The 20,220-nt window shown below is 42.8% G+C and overlaps 1 protein-coding gene across 1 annotated transcript in view; it reads right to left on the bottom strand.

The window, feature by feature from the left end:
- Positions 1 to 20,216, bottom strand: part of RELN (reelin) — a 560,682-nt gene extending 540,466 nt beyond the window's left edge. Inside the window, exon 1 of the mRNA XM_019543587.1 lies at positions 20,036 to 20,216. Coding sequence (XP_019399132.1) covers positions 20,036 to 20,216 — 181 coding nt within the window. The remainder of the gene's footprint in view (positions 1 to 20,035) is intronic.
- Positions 20,217 to 20,220: the final 4 nt, after the last annotated feature.

The following is a 20,220-nucleotide window of genomic DNA, read 5'->3' as shown; positions in this document are numbered from 1 at the left end:
CTTCCTGCCCTTTGGGCAGGGGGCTGGACTCGATGATCTCCCGAGGTCCCTTCCAGCCCTGATGTCTATGAAATCTATGAAATCTAAATGCTAAGTATAGCAGGCACTAAAATCTCAGATATAGCTTTTTGATTTAGCCCTCTTTTCTCAGTTATTATGCTTTTAAAAACTAGGAATATTTGGATGGGTCCTGATAATTGTAAAATTCTACCACCCCAAGAAAAATACATCAAGCAACAGATATGAGGATTCCGTTGTTCCTAGGTTTGTTCATATAAGAATACAAATTGACAGTAGCAATAGCTGTTTCTATAACTCTAGCATAAAAAATGAACAGTTTTGATAAAAGTCACCAGATGGCACCGTTACACATAGTCTCAACATTTTTCTTGGTATGCCAAAAGTGTGTAGTCGGAAGTGCTACAGTGTTACTAATTTTGTGATCACTTTTTGTTAAGGAAGCTGTTGCAAACAGCAGGAGACTGTGCTCTTTGCTTTGTACTCATTGAGTAGAGTCAATTTTCAGGGAAAAGTTTATTTGTAGGAACTGGATATTGGCAAATTGCATTTTCCCAGCAACAAGCAGTACCAACACATTTGGCATGCAACATGTTGCCCCAGGTCAGGTAGGGGAAGCTGGGTCTAGCACCAGGGCTGGCTCCAGCAGTATTACCTGCAATACTGGGGGCCTCCAGGGGCTGCAGATACAGCAGTCCAGCAGCAGGGAGCCTGGTTGCCAACCTGAATGTGGAGTCTGGCCAGCCAGGCTCCAGTTTCTGGCAGTGCATGCTACCCCTGTAAGTGACACCCCATTTTTAGACGCAGGGGTTTTTTGACACTGGGATCTCCAAGTGTCAACCTTCCCCCGCCACCCCACGCTGCAAATTAGCAGAGTGGGGAATGCCCGCATGTGCAATGCAAGTGGTGTGCGGCACTGCAGATGGGTCTGCGGCACCACATACCGCACATCCGTGCCTGTCTGGATGTGCCCTAAGAGTCCATGTCACTGATTTCTTCTCCAATAAGAAGCGGACATGCAAAGTACATGACCTCTGCTACCATGTGCCAGAGGAGCAGTAAGAAGCAGTAATTTGTATTTCTTTGAATTATAAGGTCCATAGATGCATTATTTTGATAATTCAGCCTGTTTGAAAATTGGGGCAGATTCAGATGTGCCCATTACTCATTTGCAGCAGGAAAATGTCTTGCTCCTTAAAGTTTCCTTTCACTGAGACAACTTCCAAAGAAACTGGGAATAGACAATGAAACCTCAATTTTTCAAAACAGATGTGATAGAGAGATGTGGATGGACAATATTAATTTACAGGACCAGGCTCAAGTGATTTCCAGATAATTGAAGCACATCTGTGCATGAGATCAGCGTGTCCAACATATTTCACTAAAAATGAAGCATTTGTTTTTGGACCCCCTCCCCCCCTTGTTTTCCATTATGGCTCTCCTCAGTTAACTTTCCTGGGAGCCAAGACCAGCATGCTCAGGACTATGACAAACTTCCCTACTGCCATATGTCTACTATGGTTTCAAGGTAGTCCAGAAAACACATAACTACATTTCCTCTAGTTCTTTCTGTTATGGGGAATGATGAGCAAATTTTCCTAGAAAAGATAGGATTTCCTTCTTCCTTAAAGCCAGTATTAAGAGACTGAGAAAATGTGTCAGATAGAAGGCAGTGATATGAAAACTAGAAAACGTGATTATGGAAGTGTAAAGTGGGAATGAGAATGTGTGGCTCTGCTAAGAATTTGCTTATATGTTTCCCAATTATGGGAACTGTAAGTAGGATTAAGAGGAGGTTATATTACTTGGATCTACACACTGTATAATTGACTTCACTATGTAGTAAACGTGGAAAGCACACAGCTCTCCTATGTTGTAGTAAATCACTCTAATCCAGAGTAAACTTACCCCTTGGAAAAAAAATGCATTAGCTTTACTATGCAAAAGTCTTGTTTGTCTGCTGCCCAAGTCACTTTCATGCCAGGATAGCTGCTTGTTCCATAAAAACCAGCTCCCTGCCATCTAGTGACCAAGCAATATTGCAAGCAGCCGGCTTACAAATGCTGGTTATGTGTCCCTGGAGTACTAGCCTGAGTAAATGTGTTCACAGCCATAGATGATGCCTAATTCCATTTATATCCTGGTATTTCCATGGGGCATTTAAGAGAGGGGCAGTTTGTCCCAGGAATTCTTGCAGAGATAATGTCCGTTGACCATACTGTCCGAAGCTGTAGGTAGCGGTCTGCTCCCAGGTTAAAAACCCGGCACCACTCAGAGGCTAACTCTGGACAGGGCTGACTGGGAATCACCCTGGCTTCCCTGAGGTAACTGAAAGCTGTAACAGATCTCACCTCAGCCCCTAACTTTAATCCAGTTACCACTTGCAAAGTTGTAATCTCTCGTTTTACTTCAGGAATTGCTCTGACTTGCCATGTGTTATATATCCCTTTCTGTAGTACCTGGCACGAGACAGGATCATGAATCTACTTTTCTGATGACTTTGAACAGCTTCAGGTTTCCACAGAGTGCAACCCCAAGAGACCTGGGAATTGGTTTGCCTGAGAAGGACTATACATGTAATAGTATTCATCCATATTCATTGACTTTGCTTGGAGATCCAAGCTGAAAGTATTGAATGACACTTCATTATTCTAATTTTATTTTTATTTTTGTGGGAATAATGCTAACAAGGTTTTCATGCTCACAGCAGCCCTGGACTTTGTACTTTCTAGCGAGGCCACTCTCAAGTAAAACATAAATCTCCCAAATTAGAAGTGCCAAGCTGCTAATCACCAGGGACTTGGTTAACCAGTCACACCAACCTTCAGCAGGCTAGCTACATTCAAATTCACAGTAACCAACATCAGGTTGAATGTGGACTATTGGGCACCGAGCAACCATACTGTGCTATAAAGTGGAAGTCAAAGGGATAAAAAGGAGTAAACTGATGAGCTTACCACCTTACTAACTGCTTCTTCTCAACACCTGCACTGTTCTCTCTCAGCACACAGTTGCCAGTTACTGCAAGGTGAAGATGGAGTCAGTGGAAAGGTATAAACACCTAACAGCAGGATCAAGGCACACTAAGCTGGACTGTAAAGGGTGGTGACCCCCACAGCACTAGCTGGAGAAGACAGCCTCATTTTCTACTTTTCAGATATAGTAGGAAATATTGATTTATTTCTTTTGGTATCTTCCCAGGAAACATGATAAGAATTAATTACCTAGTCTGTCTAAGAAAGCCACAGACTGTGAAGGTTTGCTGGGACCTGGGCAGCCAGGCCAGTGGGGAACAGGTTACCAGAGCTGAGAGGGAAGATCTAAGATACAGTCTAAGGCGTAAGCCAAGATCAGGAGCGAGGAGTCGGAGAGCTAGAGCTGAGTTCCAAAGAAGATCCAAGGTCAGGATCAAGGGAGCCCAAAGTGTGTCAGGATGCTGGGAAAACCCGAGAGCATGACAGGGAACTGTGCGCATGATAGGGAACAGAGGCACACATCGTTGACTTGGGCTCTTCCGCATTTACCTCCCAAACTGAGCTTGAGAAGGGCAGTAAGAGAACTACTCAGAACAAGAGTATCCCCCTTGCTGCACTCCATGGAGGTTAGCTGAGGAACCAGCAGCCATTTTATTTCTCTAGATCCCCTTTAGGAGTTTCTCCTTACAAGTCTGCTTCTGAAGGTTATGTGACAATGAACGGACATGACTGAGCCCAATGGTTAATAAGAAATTATAAATACAGGTTTGGCATTTTTCTCAGAAAAGCTCTGTGGCACAGAGGTCTGGCGAAGCCACTGGCTACAACAGCTAAGCCTGGCTAAACCACTGGCCTCAGTAATAGCAGTTAATGAAGGGAACTCCAAGGTGTCATGCCATTTCCCCTTGCGAAAAACTCACATGCCAAGTTCTGGCCCTTCATCCCCCAAAAGATGCAGTACTCATTGTTACAAATTCTGGAACTTTAGCACAGTGAAGAAAAGAGTAAGGCTGAAAAGGAATTTCAGACATACTAAACAGATCAGTGAAGAAGATCCAAACACCTTTTAAAATTTAATTTTCTTTAAAAAATAAAATGAAATGAGTCGATGCTATATTTTTTCATAAAGGAGGTAGATAACCATTCAGAACAAGTATTCTGATAGGTAAAAATTACTACCTGAAAAAGAAAACTGATCAGATGGATTTATTAGCTTTCTTCACCCGTGCCAGACTGAAGCTAGTATAAAATGGAGCAAGTCGACTAAATTCCATGCCACTGACACTAGTTGAGGACACGGCCTATCATATGTTCCTGGCTTAAGAGACTAGGAGAAGATAGCATGACTAAGGGGAAATTGAACCTATTGGCTTGCCTTTTTTTTGTCTGTACATAACTATGTCACTAATATTAACATTAAAGGTGTTATGTAGATTCACACTGAGGAGAATACGCTCCATGATTTTGTTCTCAAACTACACATTTGGAATTGAAAAGTACGGAAACACACTATCATTATCATCATCTGAAGGGTCCAAGCCAACATCCCCCTGATTTAAAAGATGAGTAGATGAAATGTTTTCCCTCCCAGCACTCCCTTGCTTCCAACAAACTTTCAGAGATTACCTCTAGTCAACTATACACCCAATCACACACTGAAAAAGTTGTTTATCTAAGAAACCTAAGTAAAAGATATCACAAAGTAGCCACTGCCTTGGACAGATCACCAGCTCATTAAGACAGTGCGCAGAGGTGTCCCAGCTTCCAGGCAACAAGACAGACCACTGTGATTCAGCTACATAAATAGACTATGGGGTCCCTGATAAGTTTCAAAGCCCGCTAGAGGACAACGAGATTCTTTTCACAGAATGAGGAGCGTATGACCTATTGGACAATTATACTTAACCAGCCTTAACCATCGACACACTAAATGTCAAATGGCTCCTTCCTCCCACTGCTCATATAGGATTCCCTCTAATTCTCTGTCAGCTTGGGCCAGGAAAAACAGAGAGGGTGAAAACTTACAACATCGCAATCCCTCAATTCTAGGATGATCTCTACCATGGCTTCCTGGATCCTGAGGAGACTTAAGTGTTCAATACTTGAGCTACAGATATACCCACAGAAGTTGGATGTCTTTCTGCAGGGGAAAGCAGGCTGCAGAATGGGATTCCTCTCCTTCTCCTTCCTCTCCTCTGTCTTCTCTGCTTCAAGGGCAAGACACTTTACCTCAAAACAGGCTGCTGCTTGATTGAGGTTGAAGCACCATTGGGGTTGGTTAGCAGCCAGCTCCTCCCAACTCTTGATGTTGGCATCCACTTTCTTGAGGTATGCCTCCAATGTGTGCTTGTGGTGCTTCCTCCAGCCACTGTGAGATCTCAGGCTCTTACTAAGCTGGAAATAGAGCGCTTGTTCTGGGAGTAGAGTCAGGTATCCATACACAGTGTTCAGTCCAGCAAAGTTGGTGCTTCAGGATCACCAACTCAATGCTAATAACATGGGCTTCAGCAAGGAAGCTGGCATTTGTATGGCAATCTTCCCATTTGATGTGGATGATTTTCTGGAGACATTGTTGGTGATACCTCTATAAGCTCTTGAGATGATGGTAGGTGTGGCAGAAGGCCACCTCCGTCTCTCCCCAAAAACTCTGCTCTGTGACAATTCGGTTAATACAGGCCCTGCAGAGGGCAGACATCCCATCTCTTTAGGTAACCTCAGTTGAATACATTCCTAAGGGAGAGGGGAAACCTGCTCCCTCTGCCTACATGACTGGCATCACATACCTGGGTGAGGGGCTTATGCTCCCTATTGTTCTAAGCCGGGGTGGGCAAAATATGGCCCACAGGCCAGATCCAGCCCACAAGGCCATTCTATCCAGCCTGCAGGGCCCCTAAAAAAATGTAGAAAATTAATATTTCTCTGCCCTTGGTTCTGGTCAAAAATGACAGGAACCAAGGGCAGTAGGACCCAGGGGAAGCCTGGCAGGCTCCAACAACAGCACATGGCTGCCCTGGCACGGGAAACTCAGGTAAGTAGGGGGGGGACCCCAGGCAAGGAAGGAGCAGGGGGGGAAAGTGGCCCCTCCCCGCCCACATCCAGTGCCCCGCGCTGAAGCTGCTTGCAGCCCACATGGGGCTGCCTGTGCCCACTCTGGACAGCCTGATGTGGGCTGCGAGCGCCTGCAGTGTGGGGTACCAAGCATGGGGCAGGGGAGGGACCGCTTCCCCCCGCGCTCAACTTTTCCTTGGGCTCCTTCCCTGTGCGGAGAAAAACGGTCCCTCGCCCACCCCATGGCTAGTGCCCCGCGCTGCAGGTCTGTCCGGAGCAGGCACAGGCAACCCCAGGCAGGCTGTGAGTGGCTGAGTGCAGGGCGCTGGGCATGGGGTGGCAAGGAGCTGCTTTCTCTCCCACCCCCAAGGCTGGCAATGGGGCAGGTTACAAGCTGGTGCTGAGCGCGGGGAAGAGTGGCCCCTCGCCTGCCCCATGGCCAGCGCCCCATGCTGCAGCCAGCTGTAGCCCACATGGGGCTGCCTGTGCCTGCTCCTGACAGCCCCGCATGGGCTGCGAGCACCTGCAGCTTGGGGCATTGGTCATGGTGCAGGCAAGGGGCCACTTTTCCCCATGCTCAGCACCAGTTTCTTACCTGCTGGCAAGCAGGGGGTCAGGGCTGTGCGCTGTCCCCCGCCTGTACTGCAGGGCTGGTGGGGTACTGGGTGTGAGTGGGCGGGGAGCCAGTGGGAGCACAGGGCCCACACCGGTGTCCCAGGGCCAGTGCCAGCAGGGCCCAGAGCAGGGTGGCAGCAGTGCAGAGTCCCAGCTGGCAGGGGCTCCATGGAGCCGGGTCAGCTCCCCACTCCCTGCTGGTGAAGCCTGGTCTGGCTCCACAGATGCTTGCTGGCCTGTGCCCCGCTCTAGGCCCCATCGGTGCTGGCCCTTGGACATTGGTCCCAAAATGGTGACCAGGGTCGTGGCACCTGTCAAGTGGTGGGACACCTGTCAAGGGGTGGGGCTACCCATGCGGCCCTCTACAGCCTGCCAAAACTGGGAAAGCGGCCCTCCACCCAAAATAATTGCCTGTCCTTGTTCTAAGCAATATAAGCCTGACTGGGAGGAGGCTAGAGACCCTGCCAGTCTGCCCAGCAACCAGTGATGCCTTTTAAATTGGTTGGCTGGCAGCCAACAGGTGCTGGTCTCCATTGGACCAAGTAAATGAGGTTATAAGGGCTATATAAGTTAAGGACTGCCCAGGAGGAGGGGCAGTAGCCATGATGAAAACTCAGAGAGAGAAGAGCTGGACCATCTGAAACTTGCTCTCTCTCGAAACTCATGATCATTGAAGTGCCTGCCTCCAGAGAGAATCTCTACCTGCCTCTGGATGATACCCATGAGTAAGCTACCTGAGGTCTAGCTAGGTATATAGCTTGCAGTAACACAGATGCGTGATCAAAGGCTACTCAGCCATGCCAGTTTGCTCTGTGTGATGTCTCTGATATTGCTCTACTCTGTACTCTATTCCCAACCTACTCCTTGTAACCAATAAAGTTCTCCTTTGTACTAGCATGGGAGACTTATTGGGAGTAGGTCTAGATTATGCCTTGGGGTCCCCTTGGTTCAACTGACTAAGAGAAACCACTATTTGTGCTTCAGACTGAGGGAAGTACCCCAAGTTCTTGCAGTGGGTCAAGTACCCTCAAAGACTACTAGGCCTGTGTTTCCCAGAGGACACAGGTCCAGGATCAGTCCAGACTCTGGGTGGTGGCGGCGTTAGCCCCAGGCTAGTGAGTGCGCTCCAGGAAGGGGGTCAGCCAGACGTGAGGTGCCCCCAGGGAGCCACTTAGAGCCTGGAAGGTGGTCAGGCACAGTAAAGTGGGTGGCTCAGCACAGGAACACCCACTACTGGCCCACCACAGTAAGTAACCCACATTTCACATCTGTAGAGGAGAGTGGGGATAATGGCTGCACTGCAAACCTGGATCTTAGTGTCTTTCCAGAGATTGTGATGAATAAACATGCCAAAGCAACTTCCCAAAGGAGGCACTTGTGCACTGGATCCCATCCTGGATTTCCTCATGAATGCTCACCGCTCTCTGAGAGAGGTGGCTACTAAGGTAGGAGAGGTGTGCAACTATCTCCAGGGTCTTTCCTTCAGTGGTAACTGGGGTGGGGGGAGGTGGAGTCATATTCATGCCTTAGGGAAGGCTGATATAGAGCACTTTAGTCTTTTCAATGTTGAGAGAGAAGGCAAACATTTGGTAGGCTTCTCTGAAGAGATGCAGTACAGTCTGGAAGTTTTCCTCAGTGTGCACAATAATGGTGCAGTCATCACCATACTGAAGTTCAAGGACAGCAGTTTTGATAACTTTGGTCTTTAAACAAAAGTGTTCCAGATTGAGACCACACCATCCATTTCATATTCAATATCAATTCTGGGAGGAAGGCAGTTCTTAAATGAGAACCAGGATGACTGTCAAATAAACGGAGAACAGAGTTGAGGTGATGACGCATCCTTGTTTGGCCCCAGTTCAGATGACAAATGGATCTGTCTCTGATCTGATGCACAGAATGGTCACAGTTATCTGGTCATGAAGATGCCTAGGGATCTTGATGTACTTTTCAGGACATCCAAATCTGACTTTCCACAGAATTTCATGATTGATGGAATCAAAGGTCTTAGTAAGGTCAATGAAGGCCATATACAGGTCCTGATATTGTTCCCAACACTTTTCTTGGGCCTGGTGAGCAACATAGACCTTGTCAGTTGCCCCATGGGATGATCTGAAACTACTCAGAGATTCTGGCAGGACTTCCACTGCAGGAGGCAGAAGGCAATTCAGGAGGATGCAGGAGAGGATTTTCCCTGCAGTGGAAAGGAGAGCAATACCTTTATGGATCCCACACACAGCTTATCTCCTTTTTTGAAGATAGTTAAGATGTTGAGATTTCTCAGGTCCCCAGGGACTTCTTTGTTGTTCCAAATTCAGAGAATAAATTCAAGGAGTCTCACAGATTTCAGCAGGTATAACATTGAGTCCAGTAGCCTAGTTGTTTTTGGTTTCCTTGATGGCATGCCAGACTTCTTTTTAGGTTAGGAGAGTGGTGAGGAATCCTCTTTTAGAGTGTTAGGAGATGAACTCTGGTGCTATCCATCACAGGCAACCAACAATCCAGGAGTGCCTTAAAGTGCTCTTTCCATTTAGCTTGGATGGATTCATTGTCTTTGAAGAGCATTGAGCCATCCTGTGATCACATGAAAGCAGGACTGTGAAAAAAACTTTAGTGTCCATGCTGAAACATAAGGTAACAGAGGCGTGTCTACACATGCATTTAAGTCTACCTACATTTAATGCGCATTAGCTTAATGTGCATTAAGTGGGGTCAGGCAGGTAGCTACATGTGCAGACATTTAAGTGCATTAATGCTGTGTGTGGCATTAATCAAATTTAGGTGCGAATAGCCTAAATTTGCCATTTTTAATGCGCATAAAGGGCACATGTAGACGCACACCCTTAATGTGTATTAACTTAGGCTAATGCGCATTAAAGTATCATGTGTAGATGTGCCCAGAGAGGACAAAACAAAGGCTTCCTAAAGAATTATCCTGTAGCTGTACTAAAGATTAAAAGAATCTTATCAACCTCCATTGAAACTGTCAAATCCAACCCAAAGGAGATATCCAACACAGTAAACTGCATCTTCAGTATGAAATGTGAACATACTGCTACAGAACCAAGTACTTTGATGAACTACCATACAATTGTACTGAAAAGACTGAAAGAACTTCCTAAATGTGCCCACAGCTTACACCTACAACAGGCCATCTGATCCCCCACTGTTTCAGCCCTTCATAATGAGTGGAAGTACTGATCTGAAAGGAGTAATGAACCAAACTTGTGAAGCCCACCAACATCCATCACAAACTAGTGGTGCCTCTCCTAATGGAAATAACTGATGCCTTATTCAAGGAACTAATCTTCCCTTCCTCGTCCTCCAAACATTCAATATTCCAACCAACCCTAAACAAGAAAACCTTAAACATATCCCACATGTAGCAGGCCTGGCCAGTTACTGCTCACAGTCAATCCTCCCATTCTTAAACAAGCCAAAGTTCAACTACAAGCTTATCTAAATGAAATCCATATCTAGACCAGACAAACTGAATTCAGGGCAGGGATGCCAACTGCCCAGAAATTTATAAGCTGTCCATTAAAAAAAAAGTATAAAAATGTTTTTCCATGGAGTCATGTAAAAAAATTAAGCTAAAAATTAAGCTGTAAAAATTAAGAAACCATGAGTTTGACTGAAGATCCATCATTGGAATGAGGTTGGATGCAAGTGCTGATGGACAGACAAAGCAAAGAAGTAGTACCTTGTGTCCGAGTGGAAGTGAAGCTTGATGTCCTGCAAGGTGTTCTTAGTCAGGGCTCTGTGCCCCATGGAAACCTTTGTCACGATCCTTTTCAACATGTAAACACAGCCTTTGGGGGACTGGTCTGATGTCACAGGCTCAAGCACTAGCAAAACACAGAAACATAGCTTCTCTTTTCCTTTACTACTTATAGCCACACCTCTCACAACAAGATCATTATATGTTTGGATGAATACATACATAACATATTTTTCTTTAAAAACATACAAGATACAAACGCACTGTTACAGGTCTCTCTTTCCTCTGGAAAAAAGATGAAAGAACACTTAGCAAAGAACAAGATATTTTTCATATTGTTTAATGCACTTCTGGAAAGTGCTCAGATACTATAGCGCTAAGTGATATATAAGAAACTGTATAAAATAGTTCTATCTATCAGATTCCATTTGCAGTTGGTTCAGAGCCTAGATCTGATGATCTTCAAGACTTCTAGGATTTTTCTACAGAAAAGCGAGAACAAAGATAGGGAAGGAACAGGTGAAAAGCAGTTTCCTCAGAAGCTGAGAAGGTCTTTTCCCCCCAAGCAGTCTGTTCTTTGAGATTTTAAAAGTTTTAAACGTTGCATTGTGTGTATCTATAATATACTTAAATGACTGGCTACGCACAACTGGCATAAAAAGCGTATTCCATTTAAACGCTATGCACCTTTTATGCAGGATGAAAAGGCAGGAAATGTTAACACAAAGAAAGGAAGCATGTAAAAAGACTAAAACTTTCATCAAAAGCTATTGAGGTTCTCATAACAGCTCTAGGACCACTAAGAAAGACTGTACATTCTCAGAGGTAAAAAGAGTGTTGTTTCCTTTCGTGGTTATGTAACAAAGAGCCATAAAAAATTTGGACCTTAGTCTTAGGGCTTGAGCCAGACATAAAAAAAGGTTAAACTCGAGAGCTCCTTATATTTAGAACGTTGTCTATTATCAGACGTAAGGTGATTTATAATAAGTTGATGTGAAAATAAAAATATAATACTTCAAAAACAATCACCATTAAATTACGTATAAGAAAAGACATGGTCAAGTGAAGAAAGTTACATGACATTCTAGCACTAAATTTTGTGAATCAATGTTGTTTCAACAGAGTGGCCAGTAGATCAAAGGGAAGTACACAGAATTCCCCTACATCGTACCAAAGTCAGCTAGTAGTCATCTTGTGTCCTGAAGCATGAGGGTTACATCTTGTTGAATACGTATATTTTTATGCTATGGTAAAACTGTACCATTTTTTATTGTTGAAATGTACATCTAATTATTTTTTCAGTTCTACTAAACTTGTCATCTAATTGATACTTGTGACAACGAGTTTTATACACAAAAAGACATTGGCTTGGAACATATATATTTGAATATATGTCTATAGCTACATTAACAATGTTTTTATACATTCAAATCTATGTTAACAACAACATTTTATATATATGTTGATATATTCTTCTGCACCATTTTCTCCCTTCCCCTCCTGCCCCTTCACCCACCCACCCACACACACACACATTCTTCTCCACACAATGCCCATCATCCATGGCCTTCTCACGGCCTAGAACTCATGCTAATCTTATTACAGGATCTTGGCCTCAGACTGCATGCTGTTTGACGCAGAGCTTCTACTTTATGTCCATATGTACAGTGGCTAGTATTTTGAGCAATACACTGATACAAATTAATAATTCTCCTGTCCTGAAAATCAAATGTCATTTGACATATGTGGGTCATTCTGGCATCCCTTGCTGATCCCAACTTCTGTAATGTAGGACAAGCCAGTCCACAGTTACAGATATACTAGGAGGGGATTTAGAGATTATTTTTCTTGCAAATTTGTCAAATCAAATTATTTAGGTCTTTATGGACTTGTGCCTCCTTGCATAAATCCCAAGTCTGACACTACAAATAGCTGAGCCATCTGCTGGCCACATATTTGGACCACTACTGGAAAGATAACAGATGAAACCCTTATGTTTTTACATCTCTTCCAGTGAAACACCATCTGTAAGAAGGCATCAGCTATAATATTCTTTATACTTTTCTTATAAACTCCATAGTAGTAAGATGGGCATTATTTCTCAGTTTCCGGTGTAGAGATCTCAAAAGCGTAACTTTTAAAAATTTACAACAGTCCCCTTCATTTGGTAGTTGTACAACAGTTACAAAGCAATATAGACATCCAAATGACCCAGGTCAAAATGAACAGACTCACATGTCACTCAAACATATACCCAGTCCATAACACCTCAGGCACAAACCTGACAAATGAGACAGGCCATATAACATGCCCTAAAGCTATTATGTGACAAAAGTCAATGTATAGAAAACAGAAAAAACAGGTCAAATATTTCTTTGCCCTCAAATCCAGTTTATGCAAGAAAATATACTCTGTACACAATGGACCATGGACAGAATACATTAGATGAGTATTAATGGATCAGATCTAGTTTGCAGATGCTGATCTCATGCAAATTGCTTTCATGTATGCTGTGCAAGTCTCAACAACTTTTTTTTTTAAGACATGGGAGAAGAAAACAGATCTAAGCACTAAAATTTTCTTATTCTTAATTCTTTTGTCTCCTCCACCACATCTGACTAACTCCTTGCCTTTTGGCCTACTTATCACAGGGTTGGGAGGATCTACATAACAATCCCAGGGCATAACTAGCTTCCTGAGAGCAGTAGTTTCTACATGCCTCTTCAGCTTAGGAAAATATAATGGAAATCTCTATTCTTTCTCAACACAAAGATTGGTATAAATAAGGGAGCAAAATGGAAGTTTTTGAGAAAACAGCCTACAAAAACTCTAATTACTTGACAAGATTTGAAAACCGGGAGCCAAATCAGGGTTCAGTTATACCAGTGCAGCCTCACTGACATTATATCTTATACATTCTTCTATTTCTGGACATTTATGACAACTGCTTTAGATTATTTGAGGGGTATAGGTTGTAGCCCTGTTGATCTAAGAACATAAGCAGACAAGGTTAGTTGGGTAAATCTGATATCTTTTATTAGACCAACTCAAATAGTTGGAAAAATGCTTCATTGCAAGCGTTTGTGTTCAAATGCCCTTCATCAGGCTGAGGAAGCATCTGCAGTTGGTGTGTGCTCTTCTTTCATCAACCTACTGGATACAAAAAATCATAGACTAAATAGAAACAGTGGATTTATAACCATTATAACCTGCCTAACATCTGACTCCCCAGGTGTCTGTCCACTATCTACCAGCCACATTCAGTCCCTTTCCCTCCCCCCACCTGTGTCTCACCCACTGACTCCTCAATTTACATCTTCATGGACTGCCTTTCTTGCATGCATACCAGCCTCTGGCTTCTTTACTATTCTTTCTATCCAGGAAGAGCACACACCAACTGCAGATGTATCCTCAGCCTGACAAAGGGTATTTGTACCTGAATGCTTGCAAAGAATAATTTTTCCAACTATTTGCGTTGGTCTAACAAAAAATTCCAGATTGACCCAAAGAACCTTGCTAGATTATCTGAATAACTGATACAGAAGCAATGGAAAATAGTGATTTTAAATGATGTTCTGTAATAGCCTTGCTTCATTTTACCTCAAACAATGCCTCTCTCCCTGCAATCATTTTGTCTCTTGCTCTCTCACTAAGGGGCCCCATTACATTGCTTTTTAATAACCAACTCAAAAATAAATAAATACCAGAAAACAGAAGTATCAATTCCCCTTAAGAATAAAGCAAAGACTGCTGAAATAAAGAGATATTAAACCACATTATTCATTTTTTATGGTTGAACAATGAAGGTAGAAACCAGCTTTTCGGGAACATTTTATCAGAGCTTAAGAAGTGCATAACTAACACTGGAAGTAGTTTTTAAAATCCCCTTTTCACCACCTAGCAAAGCAATGGTCCCAGACAACATATTGCAGATTCAAGAATCGCAACAGTCATTACCATTATATTTTAGGCTGTATTTTAAGTCTGTGTCTTCAAAACCATTTAATACAACTATGCAATAAAATTACTAAGATGAAACTGTTTATATATTTATGTATTTCATACACACCTATCTGCTTAACACTAACTATGGTGTACATTTGTGCTGTTGTAGAAGAACTGAGATGAGGAACAGAAACTGACTATAAGATAAACTGAGAAGAAAGCACTACAGGTACAGGAACAGGAGTTCTTAGTTTATATTACATGCTTGAAATTTTTCTACAAACATACAGCTTGTATGTAAGGGCCAGGGGGAACATGAAGAAGGACTGCAACAGAGCTTGGAGCAAGCCAAGAGGACCTTGATTTCACAATGCACTTAAGAATATACCTAAGGCCTATTGGGAATGAGAATTAGCATGTGCCCCAAATTAAGCTAGTACTGTACACAGGTATTTAACTTAGCTAGGCTGATGTTGGGTATGAGTTTTAAGTACTAATTCAAGTCCTCAATCAACTTAATTAAAAAATAATCTATTTCAAGAAATAACTGTCACAGGTAATAACACTGTTCACCAACTAGTAAGCAATGTGTATGTGAAACACATAGATAGGTGCACTTGAAATACATATGTAAAATATTCATCTTAGTAATTTTTATTGCAGTTGTATTGTGCAATGAATGTGTAATGAGGTGTAATGTGTAAAGATGCAGACTTAAGTCATTTTCATATACATGTAAAAGTAGAAAGTTTCTTTAACTTTGCCATTGAAAAAGTAATTGCATTTTTAATATTCATTTATTATCATTATATATTTATAGATTCTAGCGACTTCACTAAGTTGAGAATTTTTTAAGGTATCTTTAATGATGCATTTTGACTCATATGGCTATTGTGCATCATCATAGTATCCATGCAGCTCACATACATGAGAGAATTTAGCTTCACTAACAACCCCACAAGTAGCAAAGAATTATTATCATCTGCATTTTACAGATGTAATACTGAGGTACATGCTTATCCAGTGTGTCACATAGGAAGCCTGTAGCAGCACCTGTGATCTCTTGATTTCCAGTCCATTGTCTTAACCACAAGACTATCTTTCCTTTTTTGTATGTGTATCATGATGTGAGTTATAATCAAATCAATGGGTAAAAGTTAGTGATAGCAGTGTACTAAAGAGCCAGAAGAAGGTGTTAGAGAATGAATTTAAAGTTAGAGGTCACCTACTTCAACATGTACTTTCTTGCACTCTCATTTTAGGAATTTAGCAAAGAAAAGAAACCCTTTTTCAATCCCTCAGCATATGGTTTCCCAAGATTAGTATCATCTTTGATCTAGACATACCCTCTTTACGATATTTAAAATTCTATTACCCACTTGAACTTAGTAGTTGTCCCATTGCTAAAATATTATCATTGTCAGTGCAACACCGCTGTATATTCTGAAAGCAACAAATAACCAAATTCCTCAAGAGACTGAGTACACTCAATTACCACAGAAGCCAATATAACCTAGTAGCTACAGAATGGTGAGTCAGGTCAGGAGATTTGGGATTTGGTCCTTTGGCTCCTATGAACATGCTGCATGACTTTGGCCTGGCTACTTATCCTCCCCGGTCTTCACTTTCCCTAGCTTTCAGTCAACATAATATTGGCCTCTGAAACAACAACTCTGAAACGTTGAATTAAAAAAATCTAAATAAAACCAATCCCCCACATGCCTTAAGTGTACAATATTATTTTAATTAATTTATGTGATTTGATAAGGTTTAGAACCTTAAATGATTAAACCCTATCTATTTTAATGCAGTACAAACAAAAACCAATTTGAAAATGTACATAAATAAAGCTCCCTTTGTGCTATGCATCTGAAAACTCAGTACTTTTGTTTCTTCACAATAAACCCTTTAAAGGATGGTTTTTTAAATGACAAATGTTGATCCAGGCCATATTTACATTTTATAGTAACAGTAAATTACACTGTTTAAAAACAGAATGGCTGGCAGTGATTTTTTGCAGAATGCATGAATTTATTTTCTTAATGGTTTTTGTTTGCTAAAGGAACAACTGTTAGGAAAGATCTCAAAATATTTAATGCTGTACATATCATGAATAATAGTAAGATATATCAGATGTGTAGACAATTAAATAGTTGGTGCTTCTCCTTTTCTTTTGCTGAGAGTGAACATTGATTACAAAAGCTGTACTTTTCTCGTAACTATTACTATCTCTTTAAGATCATTTTAATGTATTTTGGTACTCATTTGAGTAGGATTAGAGTGCACTCAATTCATACATTCTTCCTTAGAATATTAGTATGACAGAATATTTTAAAATTCTTTGTCTATTTCAAAGTGATTCTGAAACCAGGGTGCTGTGACCCCCAGGGGTACCTTCAGATCCCTTCTAGGGTGCCATGAGGTACCACGCAATGTTAGCACTGCTAGGTGTACAAAAGGGATTCACAAGGTAAAACAGAGTTTCAAACAAGAATTCCGAGTGCTAAAAACATTCTGACCTATTGCAGTCTGTTGTGGGCCTGCTGATTCTTTGCAACAGAAAAACTGCTGCGTTATTTTTCTATAATCAAGAAATGAAGGAAAACTAAGAACTGGCATTTTCTTAAGGGTGCCTTGAACTTACTGAAGGGTGTCTCGAGTCTAAAAAGGGTTGAGAACCACTGGTTTAAAATTAGCAGGCCAAATTTCAACCTCAAACACTAATTTAAAATGAAGCAACAGCCGCTTGTAGCCTGTCTGACTTTGGTCCAATGAGTCAAACTACAACACCAGTTACAAAAACAGAGGTGACACTTTGAATGATTCAACTACTGTGTGCAATAACATGCATACATGGGTCATGTCTATATAATTACAAAAAAAAGCAACATAGCCCTCAAGCATGCTGTGATGCTCTGCCCAGTGAGCTTACTAAACCAAAAATAAGGTGCCTAGACTGAAGTGCTGTGCAGACCCGCTGCTAATTAGCACTGCTGAATGACAGGGCCAATTAGCCACCCTCAAGCTAGCTAGCCAGGTCTGTGCTACAGGTGGGTACTCTGCTTTCAGTGTCAGAGGCAACCTACTCAGAGCAGTGCAAGATACCTGCATATGCATTTACCACTCAGGGCCCCTTTGAGGTCCTGACTGCTCACTTCCTTGCATTTTTTGAGTAGTTTTTTACATCCATGCAAAATGTGTACAGAACACAATTGTGTTTATTTAGCAGCTTTTTACAGCCACTGTGCACGCTCATAAGGGAGTCTTCCCATTGACTTCATTTGGTTGTGAAACAGGTCCCAAGGATTATTACTTTTCCAAAAGGTCAGCCTCCCCACACCCTAGTACCTGTAGCCACATTTTTAAAAGGGATCAACATACAAGTTACTGACCTTTTTTGAAATTCCATCTATTTATACTGACACCTGGGGAAAATCAATCTGTGCTTGTAATTGCAGGGCACTCTTGCAAATCTAGAGCCAAATGACTGCACAATGTGCGAGACAGTTGAGAATCAGACCCAGCAGCAGTATTTTTTATGTAAGAATTAAAGCCAGACATCCCCAAAGACAATGTAGTTACTCAACAGAGTAATACAACAAGACCAGCGACCAAGTTAACAAATTTCTGGGGAACTCAGCATAACTTTACACATCATAAAGGTTTCTGAGTCAAAACAGTGACAAAAAAACACCGCTGCTTATGTTAAGGAGACTTCAGTGATTTGATTCCTGGTTGATATAACCTCTCTGCCTTTTAAAATCCTAATCAATATTACAGCACAAGCCCCAAATGCAAGAGGTGTAGCAGCCTCCTCTGAGACTTTGATATTGCTCTACACTGGCATCTACGGTGAGAGAATGAACAGCGCAGGACATAAAACTCACTTCTTCTCAGAACCCGCTCAGGAAAGGAAATTGTCAACTCCACAGTGCTTGCAGCCCTTGCTCACCTAATGCCTCAGCAGGACAGGCAGTCCTACCAGGAGCATTTTTACCATGACCATAAAAAGCATAATTTTTAAAGTGTAATGTCTAAATACTTAATAAAAGCAGAGATCTGGAAAGCAAAGTATTAGCTAGGAAACAAGGAGCGTAGATTACCCATTTGTTTTGGAAGGGGGGGGACACAAGTGTTTGCTTAAAGACTTGCAAAACAAAAATTTCATCATTTCAGCTTTTTTCTACTGGTTTTTGTCATTAAACTTTTCTTAAATTAAAAATAAACAGATTTTAGTGTGATGTAGATGAGAAGATGGGGGCTTAAAGAGAAAAAAGAAGTTAATCTATATTTTGATGTATGTAGATGACTTTATATGGATAGCAATTTTTATTTAATAAATAAACAATGAGAGCTTTTAGCAATTTGAGCAGCTTACACTGTCTCTGCACACACACTTGGATTCTCCTGGAAATGTTCTAGTTTTTAAAAATCCAATTACAAGAAAATGAGGTGGGGGAAAGAAAAACCCCCCAAAATGAAAAATATTTACTTACAACTAAAATTTAGACTTAATTTCCTGGTTATTATTCTAAGTAAAGAGTTTAACTTCATCTCTAAACCACGTGCTGTTATATAGTATCTCTTTCTTAACTAGGTTTTCTAAGTACATTTTCTCTTTGACTGTTTAAATAACGTATTTTACAATCAGCTTTTGTGTTGAGGCTATGGAGGAGATAAGGAAATGCCTCTTAAATAATCCACTGTGGCCACTGATTAAGAAGATTTTATATGTGACTATCTCCTATATGAAGAAATTATGGTAATGCAGCTAAGTAATGCCATTACTCCCATTTCCATAAGTGCTTTAGGGTAAAACCAAAAGCTGGTCCAAGCAGGAGGTTACAGTCTGCCACAGGACGAAGACACCTGCGTGTGGTGTGATGGACCAGCCAAGGGAAGTTAAGCCTTCAGCTTAGAGAAGTAACTTATTTCCATCTGTTAGTGCTCTTCAGTTTGAGCAGTTAGAAAATTATTCCTTCGTACAGTATTATTACGTGAATTGCTCCACCTCTGAGGCAAGGTGTCTATATTTGGCCTAACACTGCCACTTTTCGCTCTTACAGGCAAATCCTCTTCCCAGGGGTCACATCGACTTGACGAGGTTCAGCCACTCCTCGGGTCAAGCCCGTGTCACCCTCTTATTAGTTGATAATGCCAAAGATATTAGTGACCTCCGAATGGCACCGGTCAGCGTCTACTGCACATTTATCAGGGAAAAGGGCTGCAGTTTATCCAGGAGAGGTCTGATCCAAAAGCCACTGAAGTCAGCGCAAAGACTTATCCTGATTTCAGTGAAGTCTGGATCAGGCTTGCCCTGAACCTGCGCACCTCCGCGCCGCCAGCTGCCGTGGCCGGCCGGCGGGGAGGGGATCAGCCAGGCTGGGCAGCTTGAACACAGAGGAGTCTGAAACAAGTCGCGAGAGGCGGAAAGGTGCGTCTGGAGGTACCGCCGAGGCCGCCGGGCCGGCGCAGAGGGGGCGCGTTTTTGTCTTCGTGGCGTGCCTCAGAAAGGACAGACGAACTCCCCCGGTCGTGTCCTCTGCCTGTCACGGCGGGTACAAACAAGAGTGACTGAAAGCACGCCCAGGCCCCGCTAGCCAACACCTCTCCAGGTAGCCCGCGGGGGCAAGCGCTGCGCTGGCCGGGCAGGGAGCGAGGCGGCAGCCTTTGTCTCGGGCGCGGGGCAGGTGCGCGGGGCCGGGGCACCTACCGTGGTACTCGTGGCCGGGCACGTAGAAGGTGGGGTTGCCCGCGACGTGCAGCGAGATGAGCACCTCCCCCTGCTCGCCGTCGCCCTGCAGCTCGCCGTGGTGGGTGCAGAGGAAGAAGAAGGGCGAGAAGCGCGGGTAGTAGCCCGCCGCGCCGCCGGCCACCTGCGCGCCCGCCAGCATCGCG

Source organism: Crocodylus porosus, unplaced genomic scaffold (assembly GCF_001723895.1).
Source record: "Crocodylus porosus isolate Cpor-Errol unplaced genomic scaffold, CroPor_comp1, whole genome shotgun sequence".
Lineage (NCBI taxonomy): Eukaryota > Metazoa > Chordata > Crocodylia > Crocodylidae > Crocodylus > Crocodylus porosus.
This window is presented reverse-complemented; position numbering and strand designations above follow the sequence as displayed.